Source organism: Lagenorhynchus albirostris, chromosome 2, assembly GCF_949774975.1.
Source record: "Lagenorhynchus albirostris chromosome 2, mLagAlb1.1, whole genome shotgun sequence".
Lineage (NCBI taxonomy): Eukaryota > Metazoa > Chordata > Mammalia > Artiodactyla > Delphinidae > Lagenorhynchus > Lagenorhynchus albirostris.
The window spans coordinates 670,014-690,227 of record NC_083096.1 but is presented as its reverse complement, the minus strand read 5'-3'; the positions used below and the strand labels follow the sequence as shown (position 1 = coordinate 690,227).

The following is a 20,214-nucleotide window of genomic DNA, read 5'->3' as shown; positions in this document are numbered from 1 at the left end:
TTCAAGCCGCCTCTTCCCCTCACAGGATGCTGCAGAACAACCTGCTGGGAGGGATCCCCGCCGAGGCGCTGTGGGAACTGCGGAGCCTGCAGTCTCTGTGAGTCGGAGGTGGGGCTGGGGGCGGGCCTGGGCACCCCTTCCTCCCTGCACCCCCCCCCGTCCCCCGTCCCCACAGTGCGCTCCTGGCTTTTGTTTCTTCAGGGGGCTCTCATCGTCATATGTCATGTGTACGAGCGCGTGTGTATCTCGGGGCAGGAAGGCACCCAGACCCTGTGGAGGACTGTGGGGATGGGGCCTCCCTGGGTGGGGGCCCCGGGGCCGCCGTCCTGGGATGTCTGGCCTTCTGCCGTGAAGTCTGGGTGGGCATTGGAGGCTGCTGCCCTAAAGAAGCGTCAGGAAGGGTCTGTCTCGTCAGGAGGGAGCTCACCTGCTCTGACCCTGGGGCTTTGGTAGCGGGGGAGCGTTCAAACTCAGACAGACGTCTCCCCGCGTCCCAGCCTCACTGGCCCCCGTGACCCGTCCAGCCCTCCATGGAACGCTGCAGTTCCTGTCCTGTCCACTAGGGGCGTCCAGAAGGGATGTCATCCAGAGCATCAAAGAGGTTTCTATGGGGGAAAAGACTTCCACCGGACGTCTCCACACTTACTTAGACGTTAATGTTTTCCCTGTGACTTGCGTCTTCTGCGTGCCTGGGGACTCTGAGGGTCTTGTCTTTTACACGCTTGGGCCACACAGGCACTTCCTGCACTTTCTGAGACACGGAGGCCCTGCGGCCGGGAGACTAGACGGCCAGCTCCCTCCGTGGCCGTGCCCCCTGCTGCCCGGGGGGTCAGGGTGGGGATGGGGACACAGGCCTAGGGCCCCCCGGGTCTGAGGCCGCCGAGAGGGCGTTGCCTCTTGCAGTCCTGTGAAGACACCGCTGGCGGCGGGCCGGCTGGCTCTGGTCTGAACCACTGGTCTCTGACCGTCTCTGTGCCCAGCTGCCCGCCTCCCCATGGGGGGCGGTTACCCCCCCGCCCCCGACACCTCAGGGGGTTTCACGAAGAGCAAGTACGCAGCGAACGTGGGGAGGACCTGGGGCAGCTGTGCCGTGCGGGATACAGCTGTCACGTAGTTCATTCAGCTTGTTGCCCGCCCGTTCATTTCACACACGTTTTTGAGGCTTTGCCGCGGAGGCAAAAGCCGAGTTTTTTGCCTGTTGAAGGATTAGTAGGTGTCAACCGGGTGAAGGGGCAGGAAAGGACATTCCAGACAGAGGGAACAGCACGTGCAGAGACTGGGAGAGAAGAAGGAACTGAGCGGGCCGTGGAGAGTGTGCACGGGAGCGAGCTCGGCTGGCTGTGTGGGGGCTGGGGGCTGGTGGAAGGGCAGGAGCGAACGAGATCCGGAATCCACGAGAGATGAGGAGGACCTTGCCCAGGATCCCGGCTTCATGCTCAGGGCCCTGGGGAGCCATCAACAGGACCTTCAGCCGGAGTTTGCATCACCGCAGATCACCCTGGCGGCAGTCAAGGAGGACAGCCTGGAGGCGGGGAGCTGGTGCCGGGCTCCTATGCCAAGGGAACGTGACGGGGCCAGAGGAAAGGCGGGGGCAGTGGCTAAAGGAGCAGCGGACTGGCTCTGGGAATATCAAGAAGCCTGGTTGTCAGGGCTCTGGGCTCAGACTGCTTGGGTTCAAATCTCAGCTCCTCCATTCACTCCCTGTAAAGCCCGCAGTGGCCTGGCCTGTGTGCTTCTCCTTTTTCAGTAAAAGGGAGGTGGTGAAAGAGTCTGTGTCCCTCGATAGGACAGAAAGGAGCTACTGCCACCACTGTCACTCCTGGGGATGGTGGTGTTGACCGGACGCGGGCGCCCAGGGAGAGGAAGAGTCGTATTGACCGCCAGCTCTCTGGCCTGGACACCTGGGTGGACAGAGAGGCCGGTCAGCTACAGCCTGGCCCGCGGTGGGGACTTAGTGAGAACGTGTTGAACGAGGGGTGAGTCGTGAACCCCAGGGGATGCGCCGGGGAGGGCACAGGGCAAGGGGGACGCCGAGGCCCCTTTGGACATGTTGGGTTTGCGGTACCTGCCGGTGGGGTGACCAGGCATCTGGGATAAGTTGGAGCGCGGGTCACTCTGCCTGCAGGACATCAGAGTGTGCATGTGCCTGTGTGTGTGTGCGCGCGTGCGTGTGCATGTGCTGGGAGAAGGGGGGCGTCACCCTACCTGAAGGTTCGGTTTGGTGGGTGTTACATCAAAGTGAGACGCTGTCCAGCTGACTCAGGCCCCTCCCTCCAGGAGGGGTCAGGAGTAGCAGGCCCAGACTGCCGGGCTGAGCGGAGAGGGGGGCATGGCCTCCGTCGAGCGCCCTGCGTGCCAGTGCCACGTGCGGCGTCACACCCACGTGGTCCGAGTCCGTCCTCGCGCCCCGTGACAGTGGCCGTCTCTGTCATCAGATGAGGGAACAGCGGCTCCGACCGGCGCAGGGCCTCCCGCGGTCCGAGCTGGCACCGGGGGCGGCAGGCCCACGGCAGCCAGGCCGCCGGGACTCGGGTCCCCAGGGAAGGCTGTTCCTCGCCTCCCCTGGACAGACTCCCACGGACATTCCTGGAATGTCCATGGAGGTTCTGTCCCGTGGTGCACGGGACAGGAAGCGGGTTTGGGTGGGGGGAGCGGTCAGGGGATGGGCCCAGGCACGCAGCCCGATGTGGCACCCAGGCTCTTTGGCCCCCCATCACCCCCTGGCCCCTGCATACACTTGCTTCCTCCCCGACCGGTGTGGGAGGGCGAGGGTGGCTGTGCCAGGCGTCACGCCAGGCTAGAGCCGCGGCCAAGAGAAACCACGGCAGCCACAGGAGCCTGGGGGAAAAGAGAAACCGGGTGGGGGTGAGGCAGGGCCGGGGGTGGCAGGGGAGTCCATGGAAGAGCAGAGAAACAGCCCAGAAAGACCTCAGGCCTGGGCCGGGTGGGGCCTGAGAGGAATCAGAAAGGCCCAGTGGCAGGATTAAATTAGGGGAGGAAACAGAAAACAGTCCCATCCTGGACACGCTGGGAGGAGCACGTCACCACAGGGCAGCCCCGTGACACTGCTACTCTCTGCCGAGCCGGGGAAACGTGTCCAGGGCGGTGCGGACTCTAGCCCGAGACCCCCGTCAGAAGCAGCGCAGCCCCGTCTGAGACACACCGGGGCCTGTGCTGGGGGAGGGAGGGGGAGGGGCGCCCGTGCCCGAGTCACCTGTGACGGCTGCACCCTTGGTCTCTGGGGGCTGGCGCAGTGGGTGGTCCCTCTGCAAACACGCCCGTCTCCTGGGGGCCTCCTGCCTGTGGGGCGAGGAGGAAAGTGGCCCAGCCATGCCACCCAGCGCACAGGCTCTTGGAGGACAGGGATCGCGGGTCTTCCTGGGGGGCTTCTGAGCAGATCCCCCTTTTTCCGTATCTCTGACCCTCCTCTGAGGCACAGCTGTCCCCCAGACCAGTGATGACCAGCATTTACGGCCCCTTCCGTGTGTGAGCCGCTGGTACTCACACCTCACTTCACCTTGGGGCTCTGTGGGATGGTTAGACCGCTAACCTCGTCACCCCATGTCACAGATGAGCAAACTGAGGCACAGCTGGTGCAGGGACTCGGTGGAAGGGACACAGACAGTATGTAGCAGAGCCGGGGTCAAAGCTCAGGCAGCCTGGCCCAGGGTCCACGCGCACACCGTGACACTCAGCCACCCCCCAGGGCCATGCTGAGGGCACTGAGTGGGCAGACGATGAGCCCTGGGCACTGGGCCATCGGGGGCTCTGGGGCCATGGTGTCTCCAGTGCATCTCCTCCCAGGGCTGGCCTTGGAGCGTACGCCCCGCTGGAGGATGCCCACGGACGCTGGTTCGGCCTGCGTCTGTCTGCACCCTGGGATTCCGGCGTTGGGTGGGGCCGGTTGGGCCGATGTAACAGAGTGCCGTAGGTGGGTGGCTCAGGAGTTGTTTATTTCTAGCAGCTGGAGGCTGGCAGGCTGTGATCGGGGCCCGTGGTGGAGCTCTGGTGAGCAAGGGCCTCTTCCGAGCTGCAGACGGTGCCCTCGCGCTGGGGGAGCAGAGATGGGCAGAAAGAAGCCTTCTGCTGACTCGTGAGGGCTCTAATTCCTCCCAAATGCCTCGCCTCCTAATTCCGTCGTATGGAAGAGGGTGAGGTCTTCAACATACGAATTTCAGGGGACACAGACGTTCGGTCCATGACACATGGACAGTGTTGGTTGCCAGGGTAGCCCAGGCTGCTGGCATTCTGGTATCGCCGTGGATCCCTAGAGACCCCTGGTGCTGGTCAGACCCCCAGACGCTCCTCAGTGAGGCTGCTTGTGCCTGATAACCATTGACTCGTGAAGAGCTTTAGTACTCCGTCGCCAGAAACAGCGCTTCCGACCCAGCCATGCGAGGAGCAGCCTGTGCACTACAGCCCACTGACCGACAGCGCTTGGGGGAGCCTGGCTGCAGCTTCCCGCTGGTGTAGAGGCGGAGCCGGCTGTGCATGGGACGGGGTCCCTCGGGGAAGCGTTTTCTCAGACCTCTGAGCGCCGGGGGAAGGAGGAGGGCATCACGGGCCCAAGGACGGTGTCTTCGGGGCAGGGGCCCAGGCAGAGAACGGCTCACACCGCCTGGAGGGACCGTGTCAAGCAGTGGTTCTCCGGGCGGGGGCCCTGGGCACCGGCGCCAGCGTCTCCTGGGAACCTGTCAGACGTGGCCTCCCAGGCCCCACCCGCACCTGCTGAATCAGAACCTCTGAAGGTGCGGCCCGCAATCGCGTTTCCACGAGCCCCCCACCCCAGTGGATTCTGATGCCCGTAGAAGAGTAAGAGCCAGTTATGGACGAAAGGACCCCCCAGCCCCCCGGGCGGCTTCAAATAGCAGACTCGGACGCTTGCACGGTCTGGAGGCCGCAGGCCAAGACGAAGGTGTCAGCAGGGCGGGTCCTCCTCAGAGCCTCCTCCCGTGGCTGTGAGCTGCCAGCGTTCCTCGTGGCCACATCACCCGTCCTCACGAGGCCCCTCTCTGCTTGTGTCTCTCACAGGACACTTGTCACTGGGTTTAGGGCCACCCCAATAATCCAGGTGATCTCACCTTGAGACCCCTAACTTAGTTACACCTGCAAAGACTCTTTTCCAAATGCAGTTCTTCCATCCACAAGTTCTGGGGGTTAGGATGACAAGGCACCTTCTTGGGAGGCACCACCCAGCCCAGCCAGGGGTGTGAGGGGGACAGAGGGCCGGTGAGGGTCCCCTGGAGAGTGGCAGGGTGATAGCTGGGCGTTGAGTCAGAAGGAGACCAGAGGCTCAGCCAGGGTGGCGGTCCATGAGTCAGCCGGGCAGGGGGGCGGCGTCTGCCCAGCGCGGCCCGGCACCAGCGGGAGGTGGGACACGGTCCAGGCATGGGTGGCTCTGACCCTGGTGATGCCCGGTCTGCCATGGACAAGCCCCCGAGCTGCCCTGAGCTCTCAGGTGATCCAGTGGATATGGTCAGCGCCGCCCAACTTGCCTGCCGGCCAGAGAAAGCCCAAAGCCCGGCTGTGCTGTGGGGCCCACCGAGGGGTCCCCAGGGACCACGAGGTGGCACATGGCCTCCCTGGCACGGCTATTTCGGGCCCCATGATTATATGCTACTGTATTTGGATTTCCCCAAGGTTCCGGGAGTTGATTACTACATGCGTCTGGGTCAGAGGCTGCTTCGAGGTGGGTGGGTGGGCGGGCATGTGGGCAGCCCCCTGCGTGTGACGAAGGTCTCAACATGGGTAATTTGGCTCCTGGAGAACTAGGAGAGTGTCCGCGTGGGCTGGGCCCTGGGATCCTGTGAGCGCTCTTTCAGCCATAAATGCTGGTCTGGGAGAGAGTTGGCCCAAGCTGGCCCACCAAGGAGCAGCATGGCCCTCGGCCCTCGTGGGTCTCCTCAGACCCGTGGAGCACCTACAGGCCTCGGCCTGAGAGACCTGGGAGAGGCAGGGGCGCCCAGGGCGGGGGTGGGAGCTGGCCACTCAGACTGAGATTAGGCGCACATGGGCCCCGGGCAGAGCCAAGAAGTGGGGTGACCCCCCCCATGGGGAGATGACAGAGGCAAGGTTCCTCCCTCCTGCATTAGTGCCTCTTCCTGAGCAGCTGATGCCAGTGTGGAGATCTGGCCTGGGTTCTGGGTACGTGTGGAGGGCAGAGGAGATCCAACCCCTGGTGTCCACCTGTCCGTCCATCCATACATGCATCCATCCATCCATCCATCCATCTCCCCTTCCTCCCTCCCTGCATCCACCCATCCATCCATCATCCATCTATCCATCCATCCAACCAACCATCCATGCATCCGTCCACCCATCCATCCATGCATCCGTCCACCCATCCATCCATGCATCCGTCCATCCTTCCATCCACCCATCCATCCATGCATCCGTCCATCCTTCCATCCATCCATCCATCCATGTATCCGTCCACCCATCCATCCACGCATCCGTCCATCCTTCCATCCATCCATCCATCCATGTATCCGTCCACCCATCTATCCGTGCATCCGTCCACCCATCCATCCACGCATCCGTCCATCCTTCCATCCATGCATCCATCCATGTATCCGTCCACCCATCCATCCACGCATCCGTCCATCCTTCCATCCATCCATCCATCCATGTATCCGTCCACCCATCCATCCACGCATCCGTCCATCCTTCCATCCATGCATCCATCCATGTATCCGTCCACCCATCCATCCACGCATCCGTCCATCCTTCCATCCATCCATCCATCCATGCATCCATCCATCCATCCATCCATCCATGCATCCGTCCATCCTTCCATCCACCCATCCATCCATGCATCCGTCCATCCATCCATCCATGCATCCGTCCACCCATCCATCCACGCATCCGTCCATCCTTCCATCCACCCATCCATCCATGCATCCGTCCATCCTTCCATCCACCCATCTATCCACGCATCCGTCCATCCATCCATCCATGCATCCGTCCACCCATCCGTCCATCCTTCCATCTACCCATCCGTCCACCCATCCGTCCATCCTTCCATCCATCCATCCATCCATGCATCCGTCCATCCATCCATCCATGCATCCGTCCACCCATCCATCCATCCATCCATGCATCCGTCTGTCCTTCCGTCCATCTGTTCACTTGCTTATTCAAGCCTGAAATGCCTGAGCTCAACAGTAAAACAAGGGCCCTGCCTTTCAGCAGCTCGTGCTTTGACGTGGGAGTATCGCACACCTAGACCCCCATCCCCACCCATACACCATGGACTTAAGCTTCTGAGACAGAAAAGTCAGGGCAGGTGAATGTGATGTAAAATCAGTGTAGACAAGTGAAGCAGAGCTGATGGACATGGCGAAGCCCAGTGTATATAATGACAATCACACTTGTGGTTCTGGCTTGTTGAACGCCCGCTGTGGTACCAGGATCTAGGCTAATGCTCAGCAGATGTCACCTCACTCATTCCTGGTGACACATCTCTGTGGGATGTCCCGTGGTCCCCATTTTACAGATGAGGAATGAAGGTTCAGGGAGTCGATCACAGAATTGGTAAACAGTTTGCTGGGAGCTCACCACCTCGTTTCAGAATTCCATCCCACTGAAGCCTTAGAGCCCAGAGGGAGGTGAGGGGTGGCCAGATCCCAGCCAGGAAGAGGTGGGGACAGCGTCTGTGTGCCGGCCGCCAGCCTACCACTGGGGGCTCCCCTGCCCCCACTCCCCGGCCATGCAGCCGTCCGTCTGTCCGTCCGTCCGGGAGAGAAGACTGATCAGGGGCTGGGAAGGGGCGATCTTTTTTGAGAGTCTGTGAGTAATCGTCCACCTGTTTCTGGCCTTTGGCGCCCAGGTGGTGGCCAGCCGCTCGCCCGCGTGTGGGAGTCTGCACACCAGCCGGAAAAGGCCACAGGTGCCTGGGCTCCTGCTTGGGCCGCCGCAGAGGCCGCAGGGTGGAGGCTGCCCGCCCAGGGGCAGGGCCTCAGAGTACCAGGGGGAGGCGGCGGGTCACCGAGTCCAGGCAGGGGTGGGGACTCTCCTGGCGTCACCAGCGAGATGGGGGCAGGCCTGCAGATGCTTTTTCGCTCCTTTCTGAAAGGGGACCATCATTTTACGAGCCTCTGTGACCTCTCTGGCCAGATGGCTCTAAGGTCAGTGGTTCTGGAATGTGGCCCCCCCGGGACTCTGGCCAAAGTGGCGGCCCCCCCTCACCGGCCGCAACACGCGTTTGGACTTGGAGCCAACTCCTCCCCCCGCCTGCCCCGAAATAACACCATCCGCTCCGGCGGGACCTGGTCTGGAGGACTCCATGGCCCTCGGGAGGGGTCTGGGTGGTGGGGAGGGCGGGGGCGCCACGCTGTCTGCAGCTGGGTGAGTCTCGAGGGGCCCTGGCAGCCCTGGAGAGGACAGCCCCTCACAGAACCGCGTCTCCCCGAGAGAAAGGGCAGGTCTGGCTCCCGGCTCCTCCCGCGCCCGCCCTCCGGAGACTTCTTCAGGGCGCCCCACCCTGATGCCCTGCGCCGGAACGCAGCACCTGTCTGGGACTGGAGGTGACCTTGGCCCATCCCGCTCCTCGGAGCCGAGGCACCGCAGTCTGGGCCGAGACCGGGAGGAGAGGCAGAGAGAGGGCGGGAGCAGATGGAGGGGAAGTGGGAAGGGGCTTGCTCTGAGCATCTCCAGGTGACGGTACCACCCAGTGCCTCCGCGGGCTTCAGGGCCCTGGGCTCTGGTGCCATCTCGGACGCTCTGCTCCAAGGCCTCTCCAGCCACCGCTCCCCCTTCACAGTGCACACGTTGTTCCATTTGTCACCTCCAGGCTGGCCTCTGCGTCTCCCGGTCCCTCGCAGTGGTTCTCACCAAGGTCCAGATCTTGCCTAAGCCCAGCAGGCCCTGCCCAGCCCTTGTCTCACGGGGTCTCAGCTCCCTCTACCTGACGGGCCTCTCCTCAGTCTTCTCTGCAGGCCCCCAGCCCGTGCCACCCTATCGATGTCAGAATCCTGGGGGCTCTTTCCTCGTCCCTCTCGAGCCCGCGCCTGCAGCCTGGGCTGCTGCGTGGGCTGCTGGTGGAGTCTCGCGTGGGTGGCCAAGCCGACCTCGAGCTGAACACCCCCGACGCCCCTCCTGAGGGCGTTCCAGCCCCAGCCTCTGTGTCGTCACTTACTTTCCTGATCCATGACTTGGCGGCCACCCTGACCCTCTCATCACTGCCCGCCATCGCCCCTGCCCGGGGTGCAGCAGCCTCCCAGCCGGTCCCCCACTTCGTGCTGGACTCATCCCGATCTTCCCCACTCTGAGTCCGACGGACCTTAAAACACAAACCTGATCGTGTCACACACACACACACCGCTTAAAATCCCCGTGGCTCCCGACACCCTGAGGACAAAGCTCCTTGCTGAGCTGCCACCTGCCACCGCTGGCAGACCCACTGAGCAAGTGTGTCCTGCTCCCCTGCCCGGGCTTCGGGGGGGCCGTGCTGCCCGCAGGAAGCCTTTTCTGCCCCGACGTTCACTCCGCAGGGCCCCGCCACCCCGCACTGCCAGAGCGTCCCGCTCGCCTGCTGTCATCCTCTTTCTTCCTTTCTCCGTCCCCTCTGAGTTTCATGAGGGTGGACACTGTTCCTCCTTTTACTCAGGACTCCCCGCCGCTGGTACCGTGCCTGGCCCTTGCAGGCGCTCAGGCGTCTTTGCTTATAAACGTATAAACAAACGAATGCAGACGGGGCAGAGAGGTGAGGCGGCCCGGCCAGCGATGAGCAGGGGTAACAACAGGAGCTGGAATTTAGACTGAGGTGTGTCTGCTTCTTAAGTGGACCGTCTTTCTGCCAACACTTGCTGCTCCCGCCTTCCTCTGGAAGCTTCCTCAGAACACCCAGGAATTCGAGGAAGGAGGGCGTCCTGGGGGCCTTCCTGCCCTCCGCTGGCCCTGTCGGGGGAGGCGGAGGGCAGGCCGAGCTTGGAAGGGAGTCAGGGAATGACAGCAGCCCCGGGCGGAGCCAGCAGAGCACGGTCGCAGGCTGGCGTGGACGCTGCCACGGGCCCTGGCCGTGTGCTGTCAGGGTCTGCACGTTGGCGCCTGGATCTGCCCAGATAAAACAGAGGTGGGAAATAAACTTGTTATTTTTTTTTAAAAAAAGCCATGCAATGCCTTCCAAAGCCAAGAATAACATTATTTAGGATTACCTGTCACTTAGGGATGGTCCCTGCCCCTGTGGGCAACGTGGGCCTTACTCTATGAAGCGGCTGGGCCAGGAGGGTCATAATTTCCGGAGCTCGGGGGGGAGCGGGGGTGGGGATGAAGAGTCTGGATGCGATGCATCTCAGCCGGGAGCCAGGAGGCTGGACCCCCTCTCCCAGTCCCCTTCCTTCGTGCTCCTCAGCTGGGGCTGCAGGCCTCCTCAGGGAGCCCCCCGGGCCTTCTGGGCCACCGCAGCTGCCTCGGCCCCAGCCCCGGCCCCAGCCCCAGCCCCAGCGTGCTTCTCTGGCCCTGTTAACCGGCCCCTCAGCTGCACATCTACTAACCTGCGCCTGCGGTAAAACCCTCCCTGCAAACATCTGGAGTGGGGGAAACGGGGGGGGGGGGAGAGCATGCCTGGGGGCCGGGCGTGGTGGTGCTGGAAGCCAGCTGTCTCCCCAGTTCTTAGTCTGCTGCTTGCTGGGGCTGAATGGGTCGGAGGGGCCAGGTGAGGGTGGGCCCAAGGCTCCTCCAAGTCATTGGATAGCACCACTTTCATAATATTGCTCCTCTGATGAGAAACCACAGACCTCAGGGCCAGCAGGACAAGTCTTGCTATGAGTTACACCTGCTTTCACGTCGGTGTGCCTATACCTGCTCTCTACCCACTCCAGCCAGGTCACTTACCCCATCGTGTCCCTAGCTCCCCAAACCTGTCCTCGCCTACCTCCAAGCCTTGGCTGGAGCTGTTCCTCAGGCTAGGATGCTTTTCCTCTTCCTTTCTGCCAGGATTTGCCTCTCTACTGCTTGAATCAATGCAACACACCTCCTCCAGGAAGTCCTCCTAGACTGATTCCATCTGACTCTGAGCCTGCTGAGTACACTGAGTACCAGAACCAGGCATCCTCAGTTCTCACAACCAGGACGGCAGGAGGGGAGGCCCTGGCCCGAGCAGAGCAGAGCAGGAAGGATCCAGGCAGAGCTCTCTTGTCTTTGCTGGTGCTGACCTGGAGCCTGCCAACTGCTACTGACTGCCGGGGCTGGAGGAGAACATAATCAGAATTAAGATCGGTGGGGAGGGCAGGGTGTGGGTACAGACATAGTAAATACCCTTTAGGTATTATCTACAGATCTGTTTCAGAGCGGGGGTCAGGGCGGCATGTGGTGGGGATGGGATGCTAAGTGGTGACCTTATGGCAAGTCTAGAGAGTTCTGAGAAAGGTTGGTCCATGCCAACCCAGGCAGACGGGACCCTTCCTTGACCCATCTCTCCCTGGTGAGACCTCACCGGTGTCCTGGATCTGACTGCCCCAGCCACTTGGAGTCTGGGAGCCAGAGGGAGAAGGGAAGTGAGGCTCGGGGGGCGTGGCCAGTGGCCAGGCCTCACGTATCTGCTGACCCTGGGTGGGCGGCCCGCGGGCTCAGGCTGGGCTGGGCTGGGCTGGGGGCTCCCGCAGGCTCCGTGTCCTTTCAGCTGCGAGGGGTGTGTGTGATTCCGGGGTCTTTCTCTGAAATCGCTGCTGCTTGTCTTTGGAAGCCAGTTCCACCTCTTTCTAGGTGAAAGTTGTCTGCACATCCTGAGCCGTGGTTCTGTAAGCTGCGGACTGGGGATGATAAAGTGACTGCTCTGAAGCTTCCTGAGATGCTCCGTGTTCTGCCGGGAGGGTCCCAAGTGCACGCGCAGGGCGTTGCTGTGATGAGGCTTATTATTAGACTGACCCATGGGGCCGGCAGACTCCACGTGAGGGACCCTGGGACCGTGGGGGCTGGAGCGGTGGGCCTTCACCCCCATCAGGCTTTGCTGCAGAACCAGGTGGGGTCCTCCTGAGGGGCCGGTCGCCCCTGTGCGGAGTGAGTGTGAGGCCCTCACCGCTTTCCCTCCATGGCGGTCAGCACGCGCACCAGGCCAGTCAGACACCAGCTTCAGCGAGTGACCGTCAGGGGGAGGTTAGGACATGGTCACAGCAGGTCCATGCAGCCAGGAGCGTACAAGCTGGGGTTTGAATCTGAGCTCGTCTGAAGTGCAGGTCCTTCCAGTCTTCTGCATACGTGAGGAGTTTGATGGCTAGTTTCTTCTCTTTTTGTCTCTCCTTTTTCATAGCCTTACTTTTAAAGGGCAAAACACCTGGGGAATTTAAATACCAATGTGTTCTCGTGTCCAGACGCTCCCAGGACCATCTGTCCTCTCTCAGTGGAGAAGAGGTCTGATACTTTGTTCGTGTACATCTTTCTGATCTGCAGTGTGACCTGCAGCTTCTTGTGGACATGTTAACTTTTCCACATCCGTATCAGGACTTGCAAACCCAAATTCATCCTCCGCGGCCACGATAATCTCCAGTTGGTCCAAACTAAGGTCTTCATAAAATGGGAACCGGGAGCTTTTCTGCGTCAATCTTGTCATAGTTTCCAGACAACACGGCCTTTGGTTTGGTCCAAAGTCAAAAGGGGCATCGCTGGGCCGGCAGCGTAGCCGTGAATCTACCTGGAACCAAGAGCAAGGGCCCAAAGGACACACTGTCATCGCACATAAAACGCCTCGAAATCGATGCCCAAAGCTTTTAGGGCTTTAGAGAACCCCCGGCCTCTGGGTCTAACTGTGGCCGTTAGGATACACTGAGTCACAGAGCTGCTGCTCTCGGGGGCCTGGCAGCCGGCTTCTGAGACGAGCAGGACCTTCACGATGCCAGGGTCCCTCCTGGCTGGAGGAGCAGCAGAGCCCCACAAGGAGAAGCACCCGAGCTGGCCTTCGAAGGTAGAATGAAAGGTGAGCAGCAGAGAGAAAAGGGCAGCCCTGCCGGGAGGGGAGCAGGCTGGGCAGAGGAGTGGCTGTGAACTGGGGGGCTGGGGGCAGCGCTGGACCTGGAGGAGGCAGCCTTGGTGCAGGCCTGGCTGGCAGCCTGGAGGAGGCCGTGCAGGGCAGAGCCTGGACCCCAGCAGTGGCCACAGAGAATGAGGCTTCTCCTGCTCCCCCCCAATCCTCCCCTCCCCGAGCCCCACCCCACACAGGCGCCATCCCCAGCGGAGCGCAGCAGAGCCTGGGACTTAATTATACACTGACACAGTTTGTTTTTAAAAAACATGTTTGTTTTTGTTCTGACTCATTGTAGAGAATTTAGAAAATACAGAAAATAAAAAGAAAACAGAAATCACCCACAATTCTACCTCCCAGACACGATGCTTGTTAACATGTCTGCATTTCTCTCTGAAACCACATACCCTCACAAACACACGCTTCCTTCGTGATGTGTTAAATCTTTACAAATTGTGTTGGGGCCTGGCTTATCATTCCTTCGAGACTGTAGTAACCTAGCACTGGGGTAATTGTTTTAGCTTTAAGTACTTTTAAAATTTGAGATGTAATTCACAGCGTAAGAGTCACCCTTTAAAAGTAGACAGTTGAGTGTTTTTAGCATGTTTACAAACTTGTGCAGCCATTAGCACTCTCTAATTCCAGCACATTCTCATCTCCCCAAAAGAAACCCATCCCTGTGAGCTGTCACTCCCCATCTCCGCTCCCCACACCCCAGCCCCTGAGACCTCTAATCTACCTTCTGTCTCTCTGCATTTGCCTGTTCCGGACATTTCCTATAAATGGAATCGTACAAAACGTAGCTTTTTGTGTCTGGCTTCCTTCACTTAGCATGTTGTCAAGATTCGCCCAGGTGTGTATTCGCGGATCTATCAGTACTTCACTCCTTTTGATGGCTGAATAATATTCCACCGTGTGGATAGACCACGATCTGTTTACCTGTTACCAGTTGGTAGATGTTAGGTTGTTTTCACTTTTTGGTTATTGTGAATAATGCTGCTGTGAACATTTGTGTGGATGTGTTTTCAGTTCTCTTGGGTGTATGACCGGGAGTGAAATTGCTGGGTCACATGGTAACTCTATGGACAGCTGTTTGGAGACCTGCCAAACTATCTTCCAAGGTGGCTGCAGCATCTCACCTTCCCGCCAGCAATGTCTCTATGTCCGTGTCCACACTTGGTACTTACTGTCTTTGTAATTATAGTTTCCTCGTGGGTGTGAAGTGGTGTCTCGTTGTGCTTTTGATTTACACATGCTAGCGACTAATGGTGTTGAGCATCTTCTCATGTGCTTGTTGGCCATTTGTTTATCTTGTTTGGAGAAATCTCTGTTCTGATCCTTTGCCTATTTTAAAACTGGATTGTCTTTTTCTGTTGTTGATTTGTAACAGTTCTTTAAATATTCCAGATACAAGTCCCTTACCGGATGTATGATGTGCAAATATCTTCTCTCCCATTCTGAGTCTTGTCTTTTCATTTTCTTGATAGTGTCCTTTAAAGAACAAAAGTTTTAATTTTGATGAAGTCCAATTTATCTGTGTTTTCTTTCTTTTTTTTTTCTTCGTTCTTTTGTTGTTTTGTTGAAGAAACTGTTGCCTAATCCAAGGTCAGGCAGATTTATAGCTACGTTTTCCTCTAAGAGTTTTATAGTTTTGGGCCTTTGATCTGTTTTGAGTCCATTTTGTATAAGGTGTGAGATAGAGGTCCAATTTCATTCTTCTGCACGCAGATGGAGAGTTCAACAAACCATTTCATCACCCCAAAGGCTGTTTTTTGAAAAGACTGTTCTTTCACCCATTGAATTGTCTTAGCATCCTTGTTTGTAATCAGTTTTCCATAAATGTATGAATGTATTTCTGGATTCTCAGTTCTATTCAGTTGACCTATACGTCTATCCTTATAGACCATCCAGTCTTTTTCTTTTTTTTTAATTAATTAATTAATTTATTTTTTGGTTACACCGGGCCTTAGTTGCGGCAGTCGTGCTCCTTGGTTCCGGCATGCATGTGAGATCTAGTTCCCTGACCAGGGATTGAGCCCAGGCCCCTGGAGCTCGGAGTCTTAACCACTGCGCCACCAGGGAAGTCCCTACACCGTCCAGTTTTGATGACTGTAGTTTTGTAGTAAGTTTTGAAATCAGAAAGTGGGAGTCATCCAACTTTGTTTTTCTGTTTCATGATTGTTTTAACTATTCTGTCTCCCTTGCATTTCCACATGGATTTTTAGGATTTGCTTGGCAATTTCTGAAAAGAAAAAGGGGGCCACTGGAAGTTTGATAGCAGTTGTGTTGAATCTATAGATCAGTTTGGGGAGAGTTGCCATTTTAACAGTCCATGAATATGTCTTTCCATTTATTTAGATATTCTTTAATTTCTTTCAACAATGTTTTATGGTTTTCAAAGTATAGACTTTGTACTTTTTATTAAATTTATTCCTATTTGCGTTGATGTTATTGAAAATTGAATTGTTTTCTTTTTTATTGAAATATAGTTGATTTACAATGTTGTATTAGTTTCTTGTGTACAGCAAATGATTGTTATATATATGCGTATATGTATTCTTTTTCATAATAGGTTATTACAAGATATTGAATATAGTTCCCTGTGCTATACAGTAGGTCCTTATTGTGTATCTATTTTATATATAGTAGTGTGTATATGTTAATCCCAAACTCCTAATATATCCCCAACTCCTTTCCCCGTTGGTAACCATAAGTTTGTTTTCTATGTCTGTGAGTCTGTTTCTGTTTTGTAAATAAGTTCATTTGTATCATATTTTAGATTCCACATATAAGTGATATCATATGATATTTGTCTCTGACTTACTTCACTTAGTATGATAATCTCTGGGTCCATCCATGTTGCTGCAAATGGCATTATTTCGTTCTTTTTTATGGCTGAGTAATATTCCCTTGTGTATATGTACCACATCTTCTCTATCCATTCATCTGTTGATGGACACTTAGGTTGCTTCCATGTCTTGGCTATTGTGAATAGTGCTGCTGTGAACATAGGGGCGCATGTATCTTTTCGAATTAGGGTTTTGTCCAGGTATATACCCAGGAGTGGGATTGCTGGATCATATGGTAGATCTATTTTTAGTTTTTTGAGGAACCTCCATACTGTTCTCCACAGTGGCTGTACCAATTTACATTCCCACCAACAGTGTAGGAGGGCTCCCTTTTCTCCACACCCTCTCCAGCATTTATTGTTTGCAGACGTTTTAAAGATGGCCATTCTGACCGGTGTGAGGTGATACGTCATTGTAGTTTTGATTTGCATTTCTCTAATACAGGGGTCCCCGACCCCCAGGGCCACGGACCAGTACCGGTCTGTGGCCTGTTAGGAACTGGACCGCACAGTAGGAGGTGAGCGGTGGGCGAGTGAGTGAAACTTCATCTGCCGCTGCCCACTGCTCCCCATCGCTCATATTACCACCTGGACCATCCCCCCATCCGTGGAAAAATTGTCTTCCATGAAACTGGTCGCTGGTGCCAAAAATGTTGGGAACTGCTGCTCTAATAATTAGCGATGTTGAGCATCTTTTCACATCCTGTTGGCCATCTGTATGCCTTCTTTGGAGAAATGTCTGCCCATTTTTTGATTGGGTTGTTTGTTGTTTTGTTATGGAGTTGTATGAGCTCTTTGTATATTTTGGAATTTAAGCCCCTGTGGACTGCATCGTTTGCAAATGTTCTCTCCCAGTCTGTAAATTGTCCTTTTGTTTTGTTCATGGTTTCCTTCACTGTGCAACAGCTTGTGCGTTTGATTAGGTTCCATTTGTTTATTTTTGCTTTTATTTCAATTACCTTGGGAGATTGGCCTAAGCAAACATTGGTCCGGTGTATGTCAGAGAATGTTTTGCCTGTGTTCTCTTCTAGGAGTTTTATGGTATCATGTCTTAGATTTAAGTCTTTAAGCCATTTTGAGTTTATTTTTGTGTATGGTGTAAGGGAGAGTTCTAACTTCACTGATTTACATGCGGCTGTCCAGCTTTCCCAACACCACTTGCTAAAGATGAATTGTTTTCTCAATTTCACTTTGGGATTGGTCACTGCAGGTGTGTAGAAGTACAGTTGATTTTTGTGTATTGATCTTGAATCCTACAATCTTGCTGTACTTATTTATAAGCTCACATGGTTGTTTAATTAGGTATTTTAATGTTTGGGGTTTTGTTTTGTTTTTTCTTTTTCGGTATTTTAATGTTTGATAAGGAAAGTTCCCGTCCATTTTTCTGTTATATTTTGCTCATCTATTTGTTTTATAACATGGCCTTTAGTTTTATTTTATGAGGCTACACCTAACTCCGGCCCCCAAAAAATCCCATTCAGTACATTTTCTGATCCCTTACATATTTGAGAATATATTTTTGTGGACTTCACATATAATTGTCAAAATAACTGGATATAAGATTCACGGATCATTATGTATTTTTCTCAGAATCCTGTCGATGTAGCTCAGTTTTTCCCGCGGCACGTGGTGTACCAGAAAATTCGGAGGTTGTCCTCATCATTTTTTCCTCAGGGAAGAGCGTGTGTCTTCCTTATGAATGCTTATGGAAGTTTTCCCCTTTATCTTTACAATTTAAAGTTTAGCCAGAATGTGTCTGGGTAGGAATCACTTTTCCTTCAGTTTGCCTGGCACACAATAAACATTTATAAAATACATTCTCTTCAGCTTCAAAGAATTTTTAAAAATGATAGCTGTGCTGTGCTTCTGCTCCGTGCGCTGTGGGTTAATCTTCTGAATACCTGCAGTTCTCAAGTTCAGATTTAATCCTCTCTCCTGCTCGGCTGATCTCTGTTTTCACGACTTTGGTCTCGTTGTTCTGACCTGTGTTCGACGACGTCAGGGGCAGCGTCCCATCCTGTTCTCACGGCCGCTTAACTCTCTGCGGTGCTGGCTCCGCTCACTCTCACCTGGGACGCGTGTTCCAATTTTGCTCTTTCAACTTGCCCTTCCTGCACCTTCCCTGCCCACCCAGCTCCACTCACATTTCAGTTCGCCTTTGAAGTTTACCTTCCTTTTCCCCGTTTTGTGCTGTTGTTCTGCGCCTCCGCCTTTTCTCTCCTATGCGTGTCTGTTCCTGTTCACCGACGTCATCATTTCCTGTACCTTATTGAGAATGTTTTTATTCTCAGTCTAGTAATAAGTCATTTTTAGAGATTTGATCTTTTCCTGGGTTTCAGGATGCTATTACATGTTCATGTTCTTCAGAATTTAAAAAAATTGTGGCTTTAAACTTCTTCCTTTCTCTTTAAAAAAATTTTATTTAAAAAGATGTGGTTATACACAAACTATCAATACTGTGGTACAAATGAACTTATTTACAAAACAGAAATAGAGTCACAGATGTAGAAAACAAACTTATGGATACCGGGGGGTAAGGGGGGGATAAACTGGGAGATTGGGATCGACATATACACACTACTATATATAAAATAGGTAACTAACAAGGACCTGCTGTGTAGCACAGGGAACTCTACTCAATACTCTGTACTGACCTATATGGGAAAAGAATCTAAAAAAGAGTGGAGGTATGTATACGTATAACTGATGCACTTTGCTGTACACCTGAAACGAACACAACATTGTAAATCAGCTATACGCCAATAAATATTTAAAACAAAAAATAAAAAAACGTGGTTAAACCTATATAACATAAAATGTTCCGTCTTAACCATAGTCAAGTGTGCAGTTGAGTGGCATTAAGTGCATCACGTCACTGTGTCACCGTGCCCCCTATCCATCCCCAGACCTCCGTCCGTCCTGCAAAACTGAAACTCTGCACCTGTTAAGCGCTCACTCCCAGCCCCCCACCCAGCCCCTGGCCCCCACCCTTCCTCTTTCTGTCTCTGTGAATTTGTTACTCCAGGGACCTCATGTGAGTGGAATCGCGCAGTATTTGTCCTTTGGTGTCTGGCTTGTTTCACTCAGCATCGTGTCCTCCAGATTCATCCACGTGGTGGCAGGTGTCAGAATCTCCTTCCTTCTGAGGGCTGAATAATAGTCCACTGTGTGTATGTACACGTTTTGTTTACCCGTCACCCGGTGATGGACGGTTGGATGGCTTCCACCTTTTGGCTGCTTTCCTCGTGCTGTGACAGTGGGTTTACGAATGTCCCTTTGAGTCCTGCTTCCCCTGATCTTTAAGGAGACAGCATCTCATCGGGACGTGGTGTTTGTCACCAGGAGGCAATGTGGATTCCCCACGGTTTGGCTCTCCATCGTCCAGGGCTGTTTCAGTCAGCTTCTCAGATACACGGATGGGAAGCAGGTCGGTGTGTGTGACCCCCAGGCCGTTTTCAACACCCAATCAGGGGCTCGTAGCTCTGGTGTCCCGCGTGGAAGCCTCCACCTCACCCAGCGGGTGGTTCTCTGATTCACTGCACCGAGGACTGCATGGTGTGAAGGTTTGCTCCCGGGCTGAACGTTAGACGCACCAGAGGAAATGTTAAACGATGCTATGCTTAGGCTCCACCCTTAACCGACGACTCAGGGGTTCTGGGTCCGGCCCACGCACCAGAGGTTTACCGGCTCCGCAAGTGATGCCACAGTGGAGCCACGGCCAGAGCTGCTTTGTCTCAAGATGCCTGACTCAGGCTGTCCTCCTGCGCGGTGGCCCTGGCCTCCCAGGATGCAGGTGCCGCCTCCCCCCCGCCCCTCCCTCCTGCCGTGTTGTTTTCGGGAATCGGGGTCTCTGAGTGGACACAGGGGTGGGGATTGAGGCGCCGGGGGCGGGGCTGGAGCCCTGGCTGCCTGGAAACGCGTCGCTCACACAGTCAGGGGAGGCGGCTGTGCAGTTTTCTGGAACGCGATTCTGAAGAAACGGGGAAGGGGGGACGTGCCTTCCGCCTTCCGTCTAAGGCTGGGGGCTCCTCTGTTTCACAGAGCAAAACAGATGAAAACCACTCATTCCTGGCTGTTTTCCTCAGTTCCGCTGGCCTCAGGGCCAGCAGAGATGTCAGATTCTGGTTAAGTGTTGCTTCTGGTCAAGGTCTAAGGTTTCGTCTTTTTCTGTGTCTCCATAGGTGTCGTAGTGGGAAGGTGGTTACATTTTCCTCTGTTTTAACTGGGAACTACTGGAGTGTCTGACCTGTCTCCTGGGCCAGGGGAGAGGCCTATGGCTAGTCTCCCGTGTCGAGGGCTTCAGCGCGGGTGGAGGTGCAGGGTGCTCACGGGTCAATCCGTGAGGCCCGAGCAGGTGACGGGCGTCGGGGGCCCCCGAGGGGGAGGAGGGGGGCCTAGTGCAAGGAAGGGC

The 20,214-nt window shown here is 55.4% G+C and overlaps 1 protein-coding gene across 1 annotated transcript in view; it reads left to right on the top strand.

Moving 5' to 3' along the window:
* Window positions 1–20,214, top strand: part of LGR6 (leucine rich repeat containing G protein-coupled receptor 6) — a 95,305-nt gene that overhangs the window by 29,935 nt on the left and 45,156 nt on the right. The window contains exon 4 of the mRNA XM_060126131.1: window positions 26–97. Coding sequence (XP_059982114.1) covers window positions 26–97 — 72 coding nt within the window. The remainder of the gene's footprint in view (window positions 1–25; window positions 98–20,214) is intronic.